Below are 22,139 nucleotides of genomic sequence, written 5' to 3'. Positions count from 1 at the left end.
CGGAGTCTCCCTCGTTCCCTGAAGAGCTTCAGGACTGGTCTGTGGCCCCCACGACTCAGTGGTGGGGAAACCTGCGCGGTCTTGCCGCGCCCACTTCTCCTTTGCTTAGACGGTTTCTGCCTCCGCTGAGGTGGTTCTCACGTGTGCCAGCAATGCTCACATCTTCCCGATGGGTCCAGCTCTTACCGTCACAATTCTATAGGTTTTCACTATACAGCGTCCTCTGTACTTGTAGGTGCACTCGGTTTTAAATTCAGTCTTCTCTGATATTCGGTAACACTCCGCTTTCCTATGGGTCTGCTGACCGATGCAATGCCTGCCTTCTGACCAACTGGTCCACCCACTCATGTTAATCTGTGAGTGCCCTTGCGTTACAACTGCCATTTGCTATTTGTTTTTCACGTCTTACGGAGTTTTGGTTCCTGTCTTCTCTTTACTGTTTCCTTTTGCATTAAGTGATTATTTTCCAATGTCATTTTGGTTCCTTTTGTGAACCCCAAATATCTGAGGCAGGTCTCAGTTAATTTAGAAAGTTTATTTTTTGCCAAGGTTGCGGGCATGCGCCAGTAACACAGCCTCAGGAAATCCTGACGACCTGTGTCCAAGGTGGTCGGGACATAGCTTGGTTTTATACATTTTTGGGAGATATGAAACATCAATCAACATATGTAAGAAAAACACTGGTTCCGTCCAGAACGGTGGGGCAGCTGGAAGTGGGGAGGAGGCTTCCAGGTCACAGGTAGACAAAAGACAAACAGCTGCATTCTTGTGAGTTTCTGATCAACCTTTCCAAAGGAGGCCATCAGATCTGCATCCGTCTCAGGGAGCAGGGGTGACTCTGGAGGGAATGGGAGGCAGGCTGGCCCTCACAGTTCCCCAGTTCAACTCTTCCTGTTAGCTGAGTGATGCTGGGGCCCAAGGGTTATTCTCCTTTCATACTTTCATGGTCTGTTTCTCGACGTATTTTGAGTTATTTCGTTAGTGGCTATTCTTGGGTTCAGCATATATCTATCTCCTGCCATCAGAGTCAATTGTGGGTTCAATGCTGCCTAATTCCAGTTAGACATGGAGAAGTGGCTGCTGCGCAGCTCTGCCCCTTTCCCGCTTTGTGCTTCATTGCTACAATACCACACCCACGTGTGCCACAAACCCAGTAATACGCTGTTGTAACTACTCATTTGCAGAAGGAGGGAGAGCAAGTGTGCACTCAGAGCATGGTCCTGGTTCTCTTCACCTCTTCCTGTAATTCCACTCAGAGTGTGGTAAGAGCAACCTCTTTGCTCCACACTCCGGGCTCTCTTCGCCTCTTCCTGTAAATTCCACTCAGAGCATTGCTAGATGGACCTTCCTCCTCCGCACACAGGGTTCTCTTTGCCCCTTCCTGTAAATTCAAGTCACCACCTGTTGTCATTTCGCTCCCAGTCCCTTCCTCTGTGCTGCTACTGGCAAGCATTACACTCCCGCATGTCATGGGCCCAACAATACAAAGAGTTTTTGTTTTTATTTTTATTTTTTGAGACAGGGTCTTGCTCTGTGGCCCAGCCTGGAGTGCAGAGGCATGATCCTGGCTCACTGCAACCTCTGCTTTCTAGACTCTAGTGATTCTTGTGCCTCAGCCTCCCGAGCAGCTGAAATTACAGGAATGCATGACCACGCCTGGCTAATTTTTATATTTTTTAGTAGTGACAGGGTTTCACCATGTTGGACAGGCTGGTCTTGAACTCCTGACCTAAAGTGATCCACCTGCCTTGGCCTCCCAAAGTGCTGGGATTACAGGCGCCAGCCACCAGACACCTGGCCATAGAGTTTTATAATATAAAACTGTATCACTTTTTAAACCAACAGAGAAAAAGAGAAGCGACATGCTGCCTTACAGAGTTAAATCACCATTTCTGGTGCTCTGCTCGTTTGTGTGGACTCAGATTTTCATCTGGGTCACCTGCTTTCAGCCTGAAGAGCTTCTTTTAGAACTTCTTTTAAGGAGGGTCTGCTAGTGAATTCCCACTTTCTGTCTGTCTGGGAAAGCCCAGCCTTTGTTTGTGAAGGGCTATTTTGCTGGACAGGGCCTGGGTATGGTCACACCGTCTGAGAAGAAGCGGCTGCGGCCTCAGGATGGGCTCTGTGGAGGCCTCACACTTCCTCTGCTGCCCCAGGCCTGTCTAAGCATTTCCACTTCCACTGTGGAAGGGCCTTTGTGCTCCTCCTACGGGGAGTTTGCTGAGCTTCTGGGATGAATAAATTCATGTTTTCCATTAAATTTGGGGAGTTTTCAGTCATTATGTCTTTGAATAGTTTTTCTGCTCCTCGCTCTCCTAAAGAACATCCTGCTTGGTTACCCCAGATTAAAAACAACTTTGATGTGTGTTTCTGGGGAGAACTGTTCACTGTTGTCTGTCTGTGAGAGCAGGAAACTCATGCAACCCTCCCAAATGGACAAGAGGAGCCAGACCTCAGAGGAGCCTCGCCGGCCGTCCCGTGTCTCCACGATGGCTGACCACGCGCCCCCATGGAGAGGAGCTGAGTGTTGGATCTGGGCACTCGTGTCAGGAAACGAAGGCTTTAAAACGTGGTGCTGTTTTCCTTTCCTGTTTATCACTGTACCAGATGGGACAGAAACAGCGCCAGGACTAAAATCTCTGAGTACTCAGGGAACCGTCTTCGGCTGTTGTCTCTGTCAACAGATCATGGGAATGACCGGCTCATCCTCTTGCTGCCAACATAACAGCTCCCAGCAATGCTATGCTATGTTTCTTGGCAGTTAACTCAATGTCGTTTTCACTTCTCCACGAACTCTAGGAATAATCTGAAGAGGCTACGGCGTATTTTAAAGTTGCCTTCTGTGAGCAATGACTCACCTCCTACCACCGAAAGAATAAAAGGATAGGCTCAGGGGCAGATCACCCAATAGGGGAGACATCACCCCGCCACAGGCTCAGGGACAGATCCTACACAGGAGAACTCGCCTAACCTGGGCGCCTGTTCTTTTCAGTACCTGGAATGGTGGTGAGATGATGTGTCTGGAAGATCCTTGGACATTCCGAAGACGTCTTGTTTGGTTTTTTATCTTAAGGATTTACTTTAAGGAGTAAAAGCGCTCGGCAGGAGGCTACATATATAGCAGGCATCTGATGTTTGTTGATTTCAGAGAAGAATGAATCACTTCTTGGTAGACAAGTAAAAAACACAACCTTCTCCCTTCTGTTAAAACTCGTTTTCAAGTTCAAGTGACATTAAGATTCTACAGAACAGCTTGGCCAAGTGAAATCAGCAAGATGTGCTGCCAACCAGAGCACTGATGGGAAAAAGCGGAGCCAGCTTCCGCACAAAATGCGTCGCCATACACGGGAAAGAATCAGGATGAAGCTGAATGTTTGACATGCAAAAATAAACCCAAAACTCAAACCATATTTTACTTAATTACAAGCAAAAATGTTACGTGAAAAATTTCAAGACATTTGCATGTCTCACTGAATACCCCATAAACAGGAATGAAATAACTGGAGTTCCCTGATCTTTAAAGAAGGCATGAGGCCCCCAAAGCCCAAAGTCACAAAAATGTGACAGGAAGCCAAACAGACCCCACTCCCAGCTGACAAGAAGCCGCGCGGACCCCACTCCCAGCTGACGGGAAGCCGCGCGGACCCCACTCCCAGCTGACGGGAAGCCGCGTGGACCCCACTCCCTGCTGATGGGAAGCCCCACTCCCAGCTGACGGGAAGCCGCGTGGACCCCACTCCCTGCTGATGGGAAGCCGCGCAGACCCCACTCCCAGCTGACGGGAAGCCACGCGGACCCCACTCCCAGCTGACAGGAAGCCGTGGAGACCCCACTCCCTGCTGACAGGAAGCCGCGCGGACCCCACTCCCAGCTGACGGGAAGCCGTGCGGACCCCACTCCCTGCTGATAGGAATCCAAACAGACCCCACTCCCAGTTGACAGGAGGCCGCGCAGACGCCACTGTCCCACCCCTTCTAGGGGCATGCACGTCCCAGCAGTCAGGCTGCTATGGCAATTCACGAAGGCTGGCGTGGCACAGGCGGGGGTCAGGCGCCCAGAGTCCCACCCATCCCGGTGGCAAGGATGAAGGCTGTTTGGCGGGATTGGAATAGACTCTTGGGATGCTTTATTCTTCTGATATCAAATTCTAAAGTCTTCCAAGTCCACTGAGTCCGTAAGACATAAAGAGAAACAGTGATGACAGTGACGATTCCCGTCCCTGCCGGAGGAGCCAGAATGCAGAGGTCCAGCCCTGACCGCCTCCTGCAGCTGGGAGACCAGCGCTGAAGCCACGACCAAGCAGAGGGGCTCTCTCACCTCATCTGCATTGCTTCACCATTGTTTCACCAGTTCTGCCGTGGGCAGGTCATTTAGCAAAAAAAGAGAAAAGACCCAGGGGTGCTAACTCCCGCCCTGGCCCCCAAGTCCTCCACAGGTCTGGGCCCCGACCTGCTGAGCGCCTCAACCAGGTGCCCACATGGGGAGACACAGCAACACCCTGACTGGTCTTAGTAGAGAAACACTTTGGGTTTCTTCTTTTAATTAGAAAAAACTATCATGTTAAAACCACATATGTTCACACCCAGAGCACGCTGCAAATCTGCAGAAACTAACATGGCCACAGCAGACTCTTTGGAGCCTGCTCAGCCCAACCTTGGCCAAGAGGGGAGGGCAGGAGAACCGTCTCAGAGGTCCCCAACGTGCTGCCCTTCCCAGACCTGACCCCAGAGCTTCAGGACAGGCCCAATAGGTCTATACTGAGAAGTGAAGAAAGGCACGGCCAGGCAGAACCACCCCAAAATTCATGTGGAAAAACCAAGGCCCAACATGGAATTTCAAAATTTCTCCCAAAACAATTTCATGTCATCTCAACACAGCTGGGAAATGCTGCTTCCTACACGGCAAACACAGAGTGGCTGCCTGAGAGAAACTGCACACATTTCCCTGCTAAACCAGAGTTGCAAATCAAGTGATTTTCTCTAAGTAATTCTTGCAAACGGAACAATATTATCCTGTCCTGTCTGCATTTGTTGCTGGAATTTCTGGCCCAATTTTACAACTGGTTTCCCTGAATGAGTTACACTCTTTTCTTGAAATGTTTATTCACCCACAGAATAGCCTAAGAGTAAGACCAGATGGGGAGAACTGCTTCCGCGGATAAAAGCAGTCCCACCGTTTTCTTTACCCACAGACAGTGCACATGTACCTGGAGTACTGCCGTGGGCGCTCCCCACTCACCTGCTGAAGCTGGGAGCAGCCTCTCCGAGGCTGGCACTGCTTCTACTCCATTTCACCTGTGAGCGCACAGGCAGACCTCACACACAACTGTGTGCACACGTGCAGACCATACATGCGCCTGTGCGCACACATGGAGACCCCACACACACACCTGTGTGCACATGTACAGACCACAAACATGCCTGTGTGCACACAGAGAAGATACACGCCTGTGCGCACACATGGAGACCCCACACACACACCTGTGTGTACACGTATAGATGACAAACATGCCTGTGCGCACACAGAGATGATACACGCCTGTGCGCACACATGGAGACCCCACACACACACCTGTGTGTACACGTATAGATGACAAACATGCCTGTGCGCACACATGGAGACCCCACACACACACCTGTGTGCACACATGGAGACCACACGCCTGTGCGCACACATGGAGACCCCACACACACACCTGTGTGCACACATGGAGACCACACGCCTGTGCGCACACATGGAGACCCCCACACACGCCAGTGTGCACATGTACAGACCACAAACGTCTGTACGCACACATGGAGACCTCACATGCCTGTATGCACACACACGGAGACCACACACATGCTTATGCACACACATGCCTATGTGCACACACGGAGAACATACACACGTCTGTGCACACACGTACAGATCTCACACACGCCTGTGCACACACATGGAGACCCCACACACCTGTGTGCACACATGGAGACCATACACACGTCTGCGCACACACACAGACCTCACATGCCTGTGAGCACACATGGAGACCACACGCCTGTGCGCACACATGGAGACCACACACGCCTGTGTGAACACATACAGACCTCACACACGCCTGTATGCACACATGGAGATCACATGTGCATGTACACATACAGACCTCACACCTGTGTGCATACATGGAGACCATACACACGTCTGTGTGCAGACATACAGATCTCACACACGCCTGTGTGCACACATGGAGACCACGCACATGCCTGTGCATGCACACGTACAGAACTCACCTGTGCACACACACGGAGACCCCACACACGCCTGTGCGCATGTACAGACCTCACACACATCTGTGTGAACACACGGAGACCCCACACGCCTGTGCGCATACACCTCATACACGCCTGTGCGCACACATACAGACCTCACACACACCTGTCCGAACACACGGAGACCCCACACACGCCTGTGCGCACACACGGAGACCCCACACGCCTGTGCGCATACACCACTTCATACACGCCTGTGCGCACACATACAGACCTCACACACACCTGTCCAAACACACGGAGATCCCACACATGCCTGTGCGCACACACGGAGACCCCACACGTCTGTGCTCACACATGGAGACCTCACACACGCCTGTGTGCACATACAGACCTCACACACCTGTGCACACGTGCAGACCCCACACATGCCTATGTGCACACGTACAGACCTCACACACACCGAGACCACACACGCCTGCACACACGTGGAGACCCCATACACGCCTGTGCACACATGTGCAGACCACACACACGCCTGTGCACACATGTAATATGACATGGATTCAACATGGAGGCATCCAAGTGTCCACCACCAGGGGCTGCTGAATCGAAGCCGCTGCTGTCAAGACATAGAACAGGGGAGGGCATGAAGAACAAGACACAGGCGGCCCACCAAAAGCAGGGTCACCTTCAACCTCAGAGCCCAAAACTCACCTGGGCCCCCGGCCACCTGCCATGCTCCTCTCGCTGGACGCTGAGGCCCCGAGGGTCTGCTCCCTGCGGGCCTCAGGCTTCCGGGGCTGGAGCTCCTCCTCCTGCTCCTCTGGCCTCCTCTTCTCGCTGTCGCTGTCATCGCTGCCTTCTCCAAGGATGTCGTCCACCTGACAAACAGCCAAGAGTCAGCCACAGACCTTCCTGGGCCCCATCCCCAACAACAGGCCTTCTCCCGTCGTGTCCAGGGCTCTGGATGCAGTGGGGTGGCGGCTAGAGGTGGGACTCTGCTTCCTGCCTGAGCTCTGGGGTTTGAAACTCACCAATTCTTAAAACAAAGCCTCAGGTGAAAGACTCTTGGAAATCCATGGAGCAAGCCCAGTTGCTTCACAGGCAGGGGCTGGGTTTACATTCATTCTGTGCCTTACATGAACAGGGGCTTTATTCCTAGCCCCTGTTGGATTTTACGGTGAATAACCAGAATATTTGCTTGAAATTCTCTCATTGAGATCCACAGCATGACTCCCGAGTGACAGGGCTTTCTGGGAGGCGGCCTGGTCTTTCCCATCCTGGAATTTGGGTGGAGATGTGGCCACGCCGTAGGGACACTCGCTAAGAGCCTGCTCGCTCGCTCTAGGCATGCCTCCAATTTGGAACACGTTCAGGGAGGGTGACTCCTGAACACCTTGGGTGAGCACCGGCCAGCCCCTGCCTGACACGTGGTGCGATGGGAGCTCGAACAGAGGCGGAAGGTGTGCGGTGGGAGGGTGAGCGAGCAGGTGAGCCGTGTGCCACATCTGAACCTCAGCCTCCTGGAACCTCAGCACGCAGGAAGTGAGTGCCATCGGCGCCTTGCTGTGGCAGCAAAAGAGGCTGAGCCCAGTGCCAGGGAGGCGAATCTGCTCTCCTGAATTGAGCGGAGATGGGAGGATGTGCAGAAAGAATCTGCACACAGCAGCCAGGGGCCTCTTGGCCGCCGCCAGCAGAGAGAAGACGGCTTTATGTCCAGCAGGGATCATGACGGAGGGGTGCTGGCGGGCAGCTCTGCTCACAGCTCTCCTATGTTGAGGGTGTCTGTGTGCGATGGCATAGCCATGTGGTCCCCAAGACAGGCGGTCTGTCCCCTGCCCCCCAGCGCAGGCTGCTTCCCAGGAGGGGTCTGGACGTGCCCACCTGACTGGGGCCCAAGGGATGCCACATGGGGCCCTGAGGGGCGCTGACTGACACAGATGTGACCTCACCCCTGCAGCAGGCCATGACAAACGGCCACGGAGCACAACTCCTGAGACAGGCGCAGCTCAGAGTAGTCGAGGCCCTGAGGTCAGTTACAGAGGCTTGGAAATCATGGCTCACCCCCTGCCCCGAGTTCACATGGATGCCGCCTTGTCCGCCTCACCCAGTCTGCAATTTCAAACTCAGCACCAACGCGTCCAGTGAGTCACAGCACATGTACCCTGGCCGAAATTATTAAAAGGCAGAAACATCTTAACCAATGGTTAATTAGCTAAGGCAGCGACTTTATCATCAGGTCATTATAATGATCTGTGAAAGTGACATGTTACCAGGGACACTGGCATTAAAGGTATTTAATAAGAGCAGTTGGTTAATCCAAGACGTTACTGATGTTTGCGCTTTACCAGAATGTTACATCACTGTATTTACTGTTCTGATGGCGAGCCTCCTATGGGAATCATTCCGCTAAATTCTATTCTGAAAATACGCACGGCCTTTAACACGGCACCATGCTTTAGTCGAGAGAGAGAGCGAAGGCATCGCTAAAATCTGTTATTTTATACTTGACAGCCAAGGGCAGGCAGGCTGGCCAGCGTGGCAACCCAGGGACCCCACACGGCCCTTGCTGGCGCGGCGCCCCACCTGGGAGGGCCAACACTGGCGAGGCAGGGCGGCCGGCACGTGTCCGCTGGCTGCTCTCTGGAAGACCCTGAGGTACACTTTGCAGAGCCAAGCCAGAAGCGTAGACACGCATCAAACCTGACTTCCCCTGACTGCTCCCATCCCCTTCCCTGTCTGCCTGACTCACGTCGGTGTGGCAACGACACCTATCTTTCCTGCACTGGTTTTTAGAAAAAAGATGACTTTCAAAAAAAGTTTTCTGCACTACAGAGGCTCCTAGGCTCAAGATGGGGTCACGTCCAGGTGAGCCCAGCACAGGCTGAAAACAGTTAGCACACGTGGCCCAGCCGCCTTCCACACTAAGACCCCCGACATTGGCCCACCGCTGGCGAATCACCTCGCACGAGGCCAACTCAGAAACAGCTTTCCACAGAATGCGGAGTCAAGATTCCAAATTCGAAGCGTGGTTTCTCCCAAACGCCCATCACCTGCACATCGTTGTAAAGTTAGAAAACCATTAAGCTGAACCGTTATAAGTTGAGGATTGTTTGTATTTACTTAAAAGATACCAAAATATATATTTTTTAATCTTAAGGAAAATTTAGAATTCTATAAAAAGAAAAACACAAATGAATTCATACGTAAGTGTTGGAATTTCTACCAAAGTGCAAATACAGATAATACCAGATGCTACGATATCCTGTCAATGCACAGAAATTAAATGTTTCTATCAACCTCCTTCCATGACCCCAGATCACTAATAACAACACTGAACCCAGCTCCGCCCTGGAGTGAGGTGGGACGGCTGTGGGAGAGAGGACGGAAACCAGCAGGGACACAGAGCAAGGCCGGGAAAGCTCCCTGAGCATGACAGGCAGAGCAGCAAGAGCGAGGAAAAGCAGCTGAAGAGGCAGCTGTGCTGGCTTTCTGCGGGGTGTGCAGGGGACTGGCCCCGCCACAAGGCTCCAGTGACCTCAGAGCCCTGGTTCCAGCACCTTCCCTTCCCTGAAGTTCCATGATCACACAAGAACCTGCCGAGAGGCTAACACACATGGCTGTGGGGTCTCTTTCTGAGCTGGCTGAGACAAAGGCGGATGTTTGTGGAGAAACACACAGGCTTCAGCAAATTACGAGACACGGCACGTCCTGTAAAAAGGCCACCACGGCACCCTAAGAAGCTCTAGTCTCAAGGAACAAACCTCTATTAACCGTAAATCCTACTGCCTGACATCAACGGACTTCTCTTCCGTCCAAAAGGACAAACATCCCAGGCCTCCTCTCAGATGTGCTATATTCTCTGCCAACAGAACTAAAAGCACTTAGAGACCATTAAAGTTAACTTTCTTCAACAGCATTTTCCAGAGATGGCGAACAAAGAGAACAGAAGGCAACGCTGCCCAGAGCTGCCCAGAGCTGTCCAGGGCCGTGTGGCCGACCACGGCTCCTGCAGGTCTCCAAACCCAGGGCAGATACTCGACCCGAGTGGCAGGGAAATGCCTGTGCCTGGTGTGGGGCCTGGCGCACTTTCCACGAAGAGCATCGCTGGAACAGCTCATGATGGACACCTGGGTGAAGCCCGAGCTCCCAATGCCGTAAGCACAGGAGGGGCCTGTGGCCTCCCAGCAACCCACAGGGCCCAGCACAGCTGGGGACGCTGCTCTTGGGAAGAGGTCCCGCCACATGGCTTCGGCTGTGCCAACTGCAGGGAAGGTCTCCTGCAGGCTGCCTCTGGGAGATGAGGACCTGGGTGCAGGAACACAGTCTGCAATCCGAGCACTGGAGGATGACCCTGAGCTCTGAGAGCAGCAGGAAGGACGGCCCCGGGCACGGCCTGAACCCTGAGTCCCAGTGGTGGAGATGAGAGAAGCAGGGGTGGCTTTGAGGGAGACATGCGGTGATTTGTAATGAAGCAGAGAACTCACAGAGAAAAACTGTAATACGGAATACCTTTTCAAGTGAATTAATACCAACTGGAAAGATGTTTTAATCAACAGAAGACTTTAACTAAAGAGGAACTTTAATGACATGTAAAAAAAACCCCAAAGCTTGGAAAACAAGGCATTCAGAACTTGCCAAGCTTCAGTGGCGGGACCCAGAGCCCTTCACTAGAGACGTGGCTGTAGCCAGCACATGTTCCAAAATGACTTATGCAAATTACATACTCCAAACCCCACAGAGAAAGCTTTTCTACTTAGAGAAATATTGTGACAAGTCTTTTATAAAACAAAAGATAACTTCTTATCCATTCAATTACACCTACAGTGAGACTTTAATTCACGAACACTTCAGGAAACGTAACTTTCAGGCAGGAAGTAGAGCCCGGAGAGAGAAGCATTCTTTCTAAAGCTACCAACTTCATGAAAGAAAAGTCTAATCCCAGTCTACACACCTGAAGTTCCGACCACGTGAAGAATGATCTACTGATCTAATCTTTAGACATGGTAAGTTTTTTCCCCATTAATTATCATCAACAACTTCTACTGATTGGATAATACAATGTAAAAACTAACTCATTCTTAAAGGATGTTGGTTAATCAGAAAATTTTAAAAGATCAAGTCACAATTTGGTTAAAAACCACAAAGCAGACATAACGGGAAAAATTACTGCTGTTCGGCGACAGGAGAGTTCCCACACATCACTGAGTCATGTGTATTGTGTGTAGTTTATGATCTGTCTACTGCACACAGCCATGGAGGGATCTGGCCCTTTAGTTTCCTGGAATCTAATCCACCATTAATTCTGCAGTCTGTCATTACTTTGGGAGAAGGCCTACCATGGTAGCAGGTGCCTAGAGCTTTCTGAACAAATGTCCAATTCAATAAGAGCAGTTTCACTAACATGTTAGGCTCCAAGACGCCACAGGTATTAGGAGTGGAGTCACAGAAACGGTCTCAGAAGCACAGCAAGAGAAGGACTGGCATCTCAAGGGCCTCCGCACAGCACGAGAAGTTTTAACATTTGTGTCATGGATTCCTGAAAAGGAGGAGAAAAAGACTGGCTTCGAAAAAATACTTAAAGACATCATGGCTGAAAACTCCACAAGTTGGCTTAAAAACGTGCATTGCTGCATCCATGTGCAGAGACGAGTGTGGTGGCCGTCTGCGTTCCTTGTTTGTGTCCACCATCTTTTGCTTCCTTACTCCAGGGGTGGGAGGGATCAGAGCAGATCTGTGGAAAGGCAGCAGCTGAGCGGGGCCTTGAAGGACGGGTGGGAGGTGCTTCGGGCGTCAGAGAGGAGCGCAGAGCCCCACGCTAGGATGACGGGTGCCAACTTCAGGGAAACAGTTTGGACGCTACGCAAGAGCTCACTCCAGGCTAGAAGGTACTGAGACTGTAAGTCCAGGCACATGTCGTGCATATTTTATGAGCATTAAGTATCTGTGAAGTTTTAACTTTTTGAGACAGCTCGAAACTCTTCACACATGTTGCCTTGTTCAACCTGTTTCTGGGTTCCACTGACGTGCCAGAAACGACTGGAGGTCTCAACACCCCTCACTCAATGGCCCCCCCATAGTCTGCATCCTGGTTCCGGATCCCCTCAACTCCCCATCGTCTGCATCCTGAAAAAAGCAGCAGCCCCTGCCCTGTGTGTCCCCAGGATGAATGGGGGCCACGGCAGCCTCCAGGGAATGCCACGTGGCAGGCACCCGGTCCATCTCGCGGGCCCATGGCGGGTGCAGGCAGCAAGCCCGAGACAGGCATGTCTGAGGTGCAGCTGCCTCATCTGCACCAGCACAGGAGTATAAAGGGGACAGGCGTGAGACGAGGCTGTCGTGCCAGGGCTGGGACACAAGGAGATTCCTGAGGCTGCTGTAATAACCACGCATCATGGCTCAAATGATCCAAATTCACGACTTCACAGCTGTGCAGGTCAGAAGTTCCACGGGAGTCTCACAGGACCAAAATCCAGGTGTCCATGGGGAGAGTCCCTTCCTCGAATTTTCCAGCTTCCAGAGCCCCGTGTCCTCAGCTCTGGGCCTCCTCTGACCCCTCTCTTGCATCCCTCCTCCCTCCTCCAAGGAGGATTCTGTGATCTCAGTGGTCACCAGAACTTTCCAGTACCATCTCTTCTAAAAGTCCCGAATTTCATCTCTCGTGCAAAGTTATTTGGCACCAAGGCAGCGTTGACTGGTCCCGGGAGAAGGAGATGCCTTCAGGGGCCACTGCTCGCCTACCACCATCTCTAACTTGTCTTCCAGCCAATGAGGAGTGACAGGTGGCTCCGAGCCAAGGACAGTGCCAAGCACTGTGCTTAGAAGGCCCAGTGTCAGCACCTGCCCTCTGGGACACACTGCCGGGGGCTGGGGCTAGGAGTGGGTAGGGATGAGAGCAAGGGGTATGGGGCAGTGCTCTGGCCCCTGTGGTGAGGGAGGAGCCGCACAGGGAGGGACGGCTAACCTCCAAGTCCCCTCTTTCCTCCCTGAGCAAATGGGATGGGACCTGGGCAGCTGTGGGAGCTCACAACAGCAAGGACCAAAAGAGCCCCATGGTCAGGGCAGCTCACGGCAGGCAGTGTGGGCAGCACACTGCAAGCCTGGCTCTTGCTGACGGTGGGAGCAACTCCCTGCAAGCTTTGGTAGAAACTTGAAGGAATCCTCCCTGCTGCACATTCAAGACTATCCTGGAAAGTGGGTGGGAGCATCCCGGCAGCTGCCTGGACCCTGTGCTGGGAAACCCACAGTGTGCTGTGCCCCATGAAGTAAAATTTTTGGAATATTTCAAACACAGAAGTAACAGCAAGCACCCAGGAAGCCTGTTTTCCACTTGCCTGCTGGAGGAAACCTAGATAAAGAATCCATCTGGGTCAGTCTAGTGCTAAAAAAATTTATAAACACAGGACACATTTCATGGAGGCTGGGGAGGGGCCGGAGTAGAAATCAAATACTTTTGCTCCTCTGAAACTTGAGACGTATTTACTTAAAGGAGAAAATATTAAAACGGTTAGAATGCATTAACATTAAAATATAAAGTCACCATCTGATAGAAAAGAAAGACTAAAATTTCTTTTCCTAAAGTAGAGCCCTTCTAGCCTTTCAAATGCCTCAAGTGACAAAAGGCAGGTACTGTGGGTATGCGTGTATGTATATATGTATGTGTTCTCTCTGGGGAGAGGGAGTAAGAAGGCTCCATATTTTTTTAGGCTGTGTGCCATGGGTTAAACAGGCACCCCTGGTCTTGTGCACGTGCCCGCATGTCCACACACAGCACAGGGAGTCAGGTGAGACAAGGCCACTTGGACTGGGTGGGCCTCGGCAAAGAGCTAGGGACGAAGGCACGGGGGGATGCAGGCATGGGGGACACAGAGGCTGGAAAGAGGTGCCACAGCACTGCTCACCAATGTGCACCTGCAGGACACACCACGGCTCCATTCTTGGAGGTCCCAGGGTTCCCAGGATGTGTGCAGGTGCCGCAAACCCCTACATCATGATGCTGGGACACTGCTCACCTCTTCTCCACAGTCACCTCTGTAAGGCAGGATGCGTACTCGGTGTCTCCTGCACTGCCTCGCAGCCCCCACTGCAGCCCCCAGGAAGGAGCGGAGGGTCCCGGCTGTCAGTGCTCCAACAGCAGGCGCTGTCTTGTGGGCCCGGGACTCATGGAGAATCCCACAGGGGAGGGCTGCTTCTCCTGTGGACCCGGGACTCACGGAGAATCAAGCAGGCTTTAACTATTCACGAATGTGAAACCCTCTGTCCTCTCTCCCATGCACAGAGCAATCCACGGCTGCAGACTTTCACTTCCGATACCATTTGTTCCTGAAGGGCCACACCTGGGGCTGAAGGTCACTTTTTATTTCTGAGAGAATTAGGTTTTTGGGTGGGGGAAAGCTGCTGACTGCATTGAAGACTTCTGTCTCCCACTGAGATTTCAACCCCCTTTGATGTCAAATGAATAAGAACCAAGGTTGTCACCGCTACCTGACAAATGGGACTGCGTGGGGAACAGACCCAGAGTCCTCCACACCTGACCAGGAAAGCAAGAGGAAGATGTGACGTGTCGGCGGCTTCCAGGCAGGAAGAGGCCAGCGTCCACTCCCTCCTCTCCTCCAGCCTCTGCTCCTAGTCAGGTGGTGATTCCTTATATGGAAACCTGGCGTCTCAAATAAACTGGTCTGGGCTTACGAGTAGTGGCTGACGAAAATTTAAGAGAAAACATCTTCATGAAGAAAAAAACAAAAAACCCCATGTTTAAAATGGCAGAAAAATGGCAGAGAAATCAGCACACCTGAAAAATGGGTTTGATCCTCACAAAATACACTGGGGTCTAAAGGTGATGACCTGAATTACTGACGTGATTCTGTCCTAAATACAACCATCTGCATTTTTCTGCTCCTGCTAAAAATAAACAGGAGCTATTTTCCTCCTCAAGAAACCTCTACCTTCTCAATGCAAACAGAACAGCAGCTCTCTCCACAGGACCGCGATGCCACGTGGGCACAGAGGAGGGGCTCTGGAGAAAAAGACCTCGGAAGGGGGTGGCCTGCGCCCCGACCAGCTGCGGGAGACCCACACGGGAGCCCTGACAGGCTGCAGGAGACCTACACAGGTACCCTGACCAGCTGTGGGTCAGACCCACAGGGGAGCCCCACACGGGCACCCTGATCGGCTGCGGGTGAGACCCGCATAGGCGCCACCCATGAAGGTACCTTCCAGGAGGGCACAGGATGCGTTTTTCCACCAGGGTCCTTCTAAAGAACAGTCTCTGAAGGACCATGCTATGCAGACTGCCCGCCTGTAGCACCCCGACAGGTGTGGAACCTTCTATCAAGAGGGTGGCCTGGGACCCACGAGAAGCAGCACACGGGCCAAGGGGCCCAGGACGCAGGAGCCAAACATGACCTGGCTGAGCAAACCTCAACTTCACCAATGCTGCCTAAAGCTCTTTAGTGCCAGGATAATGAGATCCTGGGAGCATCACAGTCACACGAGGTGCCGTGAGAGTCACAGTCACATGAGATGTGTGAGAATCAGTCACACGAGACGCTGTGAGAATCAGTCACACTGTGTGCATGTGTTCAACGCCCATATGCAATGGAAGCACAGCTGCCCAGGGTTTCTCAACAGGGGCCTGTCAGTGTCGGGCGGGGGGTGCTGACCAGCACCAGTATCACCCCTGGTCACGACCACGTGTGCCTCCAGACGCTGTCCTACGTCCTTGGGGAGGGCCAGGAGAGCAGGAGGGCCGGGCAGCGTTGGCCCTGGTGGGGACGCAGGCGAATCCTAAACCACGCCCGTCATGCTCTCATGCCACATGCTGCTGGTAACATTGCTTATGCTGTTCTAGGTCTCCTTGAATAGGAAGTTCCACGAAAAACACAAGTGATAGTCCCCAACCAGAGCCGACTGTGCGACTGCAGAATTCTAGCTCCGCCTCCACGTGCGCAGCTCAGCGATCCGCCCGCTCACCGCTGCTCTGTGGCCCCAGCACAAGCCCCGGTGTTTGGCTCACCTCTTTGTCCATACTCTCTAAATCCTCCTTACAAAGAGTGTACAGCGGCATTGTCTCAGACATACTGGGCTGTCGCTTTCTTCTAGAAGGGCCAGGCTGCTCTCCGTCCTGAGCATCAGGCAGCTCTTCATCAAACATCTGCGGCTGAGGTGGCGGGACCGCTCTGAAAGGAATTTTATAGGCCCCACATGAGGAAAGTCAGCTTGAATTGCACCTTTCAGAACTGAATCAGATTCCTGACTCTCGGACTAGATAAACATTCACACACCCAACAGGGAATACTCATAAAACATATGATACTTCGCCAATACGCTTTTCAGAGTTTAACAGATCAGACTTTGCCAATTCAGCCCAGGTTGAGTGGCAAAATACGTTTGTGACTATCCTGTCGAAAAATAGCATACACCTTCTTTTATCAACAAAATCCCCATGGTGCAGACACCTGCCGGGCTCTAGCATCTTAGAAGAAAGGGGAAAATGGGACGGGAGATGAACAGCGTTCTGGGAACCACCAGGACATGTCATTCACCCTCAAAACAGGGTCTGGAGAGCAACATCTCCAGGCTAGGAAAAGACAAAGAATGGTAACGTGACAAAACAATGCCAGTGACTGAGATTAAAATCATTTCACCGGTTGGTGTGGAGCGTCACACTTGTGATCCGGCACTGTGGGAGGCTGAGGCAGGCAGGTGGATCACGTGAGGTGAGGAGTTCGAGACCAGCCTGGCCAACACAGTAAAACCCGATCTCTACCAAAAATGCAAAAAATTAGCCGGATGTGGTGGCGGGCGCCTGTAATCCCAGCTACTCAGGAGGCTGAAGCAGGAGAAATGCTTGAACCCAGGAGGCAGAGGTCGTAACGAGCAGAGATCACCCCACTGCACTCCAGCCTGGGTGACAGAGCAAGAGTCCATCTTAAAAAAAAGAAAAACTCATTTCACACACACAAAAACCAGGAAACGGTAATTCCTGTGCTTGCTTTACTGAAGTACTAAATGTTAATGAAACGAATCAGTGAGCACGGCCAACCTTCTGTGTCAAGGATGCCATGATCACACCCATTTTCCTGCCATGTGAAAACCGCAGCTCCATTTGAAATGGTTTCTCTCCTCTGTAAACATCTGTCTTGCTCTGGGTGTGTCAATCTTATGAATATATTCTGATGCCTGCCTTTGACTGCTGGAATTTAAGGCAAGCTTCTGGGAAAACGGCTGATGCTGCCCTCCTGAGAGGCGGCTGTTTCTAGCAGCCGGTTCTTTCCTGGTCGACTGGAGCACGAGACCAGGAGGCACTGAGCGTGCGTCCCAGACACCAGCTTGCTAGGGACAGACACGAGGAGGCGAGGATAAAACCCATCATGGTGAAGGAAACAGGCCCTAAGTCAAAGTCACAAAACTGTAAAGACCCAACTGTATTAGTCTAGTTCCTCATGGAGAGAAGATTTTTCGCCCAGAAATCTAAAATGCTGATCTGAGCTACTGGAATTCAGAACTCCCCAGCCTCGTCAAAGTCCACTCTTGATGGCCCTCTGCAAACAAGAGCTTTCCATCCCACAAATGCACGCCCACTCCCCATTCTGCAAAGGCCCGCTTCCCATCCCGCGAAGGCTCATTTTCCATCCCACGAACACATGCCTGCTTCCCATCCCGCGAACGCCCGCTTCCCATTCTGTGAACGCCACACTTCCTGCCTGCATTTGGCTGAAACATCCACGTTAAGTGGACGTATGCCATTCAAACCAGTGTGGTTCAAAGGGCCAACTGCACTGTTATTTTAAAACGAATTAAATGAACATGTTAAAAACCTGTGATAACTGCTCTACTCCAAACACCCCTCCTCTGAGGTCTCAGAGAAGGCCACGGGGGAGCATGTGGGGAGCCTGACGTTCACACCCAGCGGCAGCAACAAGGCCCCTCCCACCCATGTGGGAGGGTCCAGACTCTCCCCAGCCCCCATTGGAGATGCAGACACCCCTCCCATGGTGCCAGTGACAATGCTGTGTGGAGCCAGGACTGCCACAGCAACAGTGCTACCCCACCCCTACAGCCATCCGCCAGCAACGGTACCACCCTATCCCCCACAGCCATCCACCAGCAACGGTACCACTCCCCCCCATAGCCGTCCGCCAGCAACGGTGCCACCCTATCCCCCACAGCCATCCACCAGCAATGGTGCCACTCCCCCCCATAGCCGTCCGCCAGCAACGGTGCCACCCCCACCTCCACAGCCATCCACCAACAATGATGTCACCTCACCCCATAGCTGTCCACCAGCAACGGTGTCACCCCAGCCCCCAGAGCCGCCCGCCAGCAACAATGTCATCAGAGACCCCACAGCTGTCCACCAGCAAGTGTCACCCCACCTCTCACAGTCATCCACCAGCAAGTATCACCCCACCCCCAACCACCATCCACCAGCAACAATGTCACCCCAGCCCCCACGGCTGTCCACTAGCAAGTGTCATCCCCACCCCCACAGCCATCCACCAGCAACAGTATCACCCCCACCCCCACTCTCAGGCCTCAAAAGATGCCATGTGGGGGAGTGGACTCCTGTCCCAACTTGCAGGAACAAGGGAGCCTCCACTCCTGCTGCTGGAGCACGGCCTGAAAAAAATCAGTGATGGCAGAAGGTTTACATAAGATCCAAAGTCTCCTAACACCATGTGAAGAGGTCTGGGTTCAAATCCAATGTCACAGTCGCCGCAAGAACCAGGAAGATCTAAAACGATGAGAAAAAGACAATCGACAGAGGCCGAGCTTCGAGGCAGAGATGCTAACATTCCGACAACGACTTTACAGCATCCATGATACAAACGCTTCAAGAGGCAACTGCAAATATGCTTGAAGCAAATGGAAAACACAGAAAGGCTTGGCAAAGAACCAGAAAGACAGAGATTTTAGAAATGAGAGATATAAAACTAAAACCAAAAACTGTCACGGACAGACTAGCAGCAAATGCAGGAGACAGAAGTCAGTGAGCCTGAAAGTCTACCAGAAATCACGAATCTGAACAACAGAGGAAGTGAGCTGACAGGAAAAAGGAACACCATTTAGGATGCGTGAGACAGAACAAGGCTCAGCATCTGTGTCCCTGCTGTCCCATGCGTGGCAGAGATGGCCCTGAAGAGCAACGGCTGGAAGTGCCCCAAAGACTTCAAAAGACATAACCCTTCCAACTCACACAGCAGAGCCAAACCTAAACAAGATCAACCAGGAACTTCGGTTAAAGATGCAGACAGACCTTGAAGGCAGTCAAAGAGAAAACACAGCTTACCCAGAGGAAAAACGGTCAGAAACAGAAGATCACTCAAGTCGGATGTTTCTCAGGTCCTGAGGAAAAGGAAGGTCCACCCAGAGTCTTGTCCCGTGAAAACGTCCCCTAGCAAGAGAGGGGCAGGAGTGGGCCCCGGGCTGCCCTGAGAGCAATGGTTGTCCCTGCAGGTTGGGAGGGAAGGACCTTGAGCGAGCCTCCTGCAAGGATGGAAGCAGGAATCCAGTCAAGCACTGGAGACTCCACTTGGGTTCTCTAGATCATGCTTGACTGTCGAAACTCATGTCCTAAGAAATCATCCCAAAACAAGCAGAGGGAAGACGACATGAAGGCTGAAAACGAAAAAAATCAGCGAAGGTAAACGGAGCCACAAACAGCCACAACTCACCCAAACGCAACGGATCCTGTGAAACGCCCTATAACTACTGAAAAAGTGAATATGAAATTTTAAATCTTGCAAAAATAAAATCTCCAGGACCAGACGGTCTCACTGGAGAATTCTCCCAACTGTGTGAAAGAAAGGGGCAAGTCCATAGTCTCTCCAGGGATGCTGGAGGGTGGGGCGCTCCCCACCTCATAACAGGAGCCGCAACAAACCTGGGCGCAGACAGCACAAAATGTGACAAGTGCAGCCCCCCAGGCCCCTCCACATCAACATCAAGACACTTCACAGAAGAGCAACAAGGTTATTCTACACCATAACCAACACGCAGGCTCCTCTACCCCACAACCAAGGGACTTATTTCACAGGAGAGCGTCGAGGCTGCTCCACCCCACAACCAAGGGACTTATTTCTGGGTTGCAAAGTTGTTTCCACATCCAAAAATCAGTCAGCGTGACCACCACATACTGACAGGCAAAAGAAGAAAAACCATACCATCATACCAAACAACACACAAACACCTAAAAAATTCAACACCTGCTGGTGATAAACACTCAGAAAATATGAAACCCCTCAACTTGACCAAGGGCATCTATGAAAAACCTACGGGCAGAAAACCCGGAAACAGACCACACAGGTGTACCTGAGAGCCCTCTAGACTCTGGGGCGGAAGTGTCTGCAGACGGAAAACGGTGCCTGTGACAACGTGGCTGGGGCCAGAAAATCAACCTCAAGCACATCTCAGGCTGACATGTTAAACAAAAGACTACAGAACTTTCAGGGTAAAACATAAGAACATCTCTGGGACCTGGGACCTGGGACTAGCTATTAGTTAACTTGACATCAAAAGCATGATCCCTAGAAGGAGGCAGTGATGAACTAAAAACTGTGCTCTGCCAAAGACCCTCTTGAGGATGAAAAAGCAAGTTGCTGACTGGGAGAAAGGATTTGTAAGTCACATAACCAACCAAGTACTAGCATGAAAATGTATTTTAAAAACTCTCAAAATCGACGGTAAAAACCCAAACAATCCAATTAGAAAATGGGCAAAAGACCCAAACAGCCACCTCACTGAGCAGAACATGCAGACGGGACACGGAACGGTGTCGCTATTCACTAAGAACATGCACAGTACAGCCACAATGAGCTTGGGACACACCTATCGGGAATGGCTAGTCAACAGCACTGGCCAGGCCGCCTGCATCACTCACTGCCGGTGAGAATTCCAGAAAAAGGGCTGGCAGTTTCTTTAAAAAGCTAAACACGCACTCACCACCCAATCTGGCAACTGTACCACTGGACATTTATCCAAAGAAATAAAAACTTAGGTTAAGTATCCCATAGCCAACATGCTTGGACCAAACGTGTTTCAGATTTTGGATTTCCGAATTTTGAAGTATCTGCATCACACTTAGGAGTTGAGCAACCCCAACCGGTGACCCCAAATCTGAATGTTCAATGACCCTTTCCTTGCAGGGCCACATCAGTGCTCAGAAAAGTGCAAATCTTGGAGCATTTCTGATTCTGGATTTTCAGATGAGATGCTCAACCTTGTGTAAATGTTTAGAGCAAAGGCTGAAAGCAACCCAAACGTCCCTCTCAAAGGGTGAACAAGGTGAAATCACAGATGGCTCCTCCACACACCACCAAACACCGCTCAGCAAGAGGGGGGCATGAGCAAGGGGCACAGCAGCAACTCAGAGGCGCTCCAGGAATTGTGCTGAGGAAGGAGGGTCAGCTCCAGATGGCTGCCAACTCGCTGTACACAGCACTCCTGAGAGGACGAGGGACAGCGAGGGACAGTAGGTGGAGGGCCAAGGGTCAGGGAGAGGGAAGTGGCTGAGGTCGTGAGGGGCTTCAGGGGAGCTGGTGTGAGGGTTCTGTGTCTGGATGAGTCTGTGTGGGTCCTAGTGGGAGCCTGTTCCCCACTTTCACAAGATGCAACCACAGGGAAAACGGGATAAAGGAGGACCTCTCTGCATTATCACTGCATGTAAATCTACAAATATCTCAAAATTTTAGCCAAAAAACCGAATGCTCACACTCACATCCAGGTCCCTGGTGAACCTGCCTACCAGCCGAGCACCAAAAAGGTCAAAGCCAGAATTAGAAAAAACTTACAATGTCCAAAACCTGAGGTGAGGAGCAGTCCAGGGACAGAGGGCCAACTGCCTTGACCACCTAGGGCCCTGTCACAATGGGTCTGCACAGGGTTCCAGGC

General features: G+C 51.8%; 1 protein-coding gene across 11 annotated transcripts in view; it reads right to left on the bottom strand.

The window, feature by feature from the left end:
* CTDP1 (CTD phosphatase subunit 1) overlaps positions 1–22,139 on the bottom strand; it is a 71,022-nt gene that overhangs the window by 6,940 nt on the left and 41,943 nt on the right. For 4 of the 11 annotated variants that reach the window (XR_004733119.3, XR_004733120.3, XR_004733123.3 and 1 more), the window contains exons 11-13: positions 16,264–16,426; positions 6,963–7,129; positions 5,236–6,867 (exon numbers count right to left, since the gene is read on the bottom strand). Coding sequence is in view for 4 of the 11 variants with exons in the window: in XM_035271410.3 (XP_035127301.2) it covers positions 6,963–7,129; positions 16,264–16,426 (330 nt within the window). In the remaining 7 variants the exon portion in view is untranslated. The remainder of the gene's footprint in view (positions 1–5,235; positions 6,868–6,962; positions 7,130–16,263; positions 16,427–22,139) is intronic. The other 7 variants (XM_035271410.3, XM_078348300.1, XM_035271411.3 and 4 more) reach the window with 4 other exon arrangements.

The sequence above is a fragment of the Callithrix jacchus genome, chromosome 13, assembly GCF_049354715.1.
Source record: "Callithrix jacchus isolate 240 chromosome 13, calJac240_pri, whole genome shotgun sequence".
Classification (NCBI taxonomy): Eukaryota; Metazoa; Chordata; class Mammalia; order Primates; family Cebidae; genus Callithrix; species Callithrix jacchus.
Note: the sequence above shows the minus strand (reverse complement) of the source record. Positions and strands in the feature narration are given on the sequence as shown.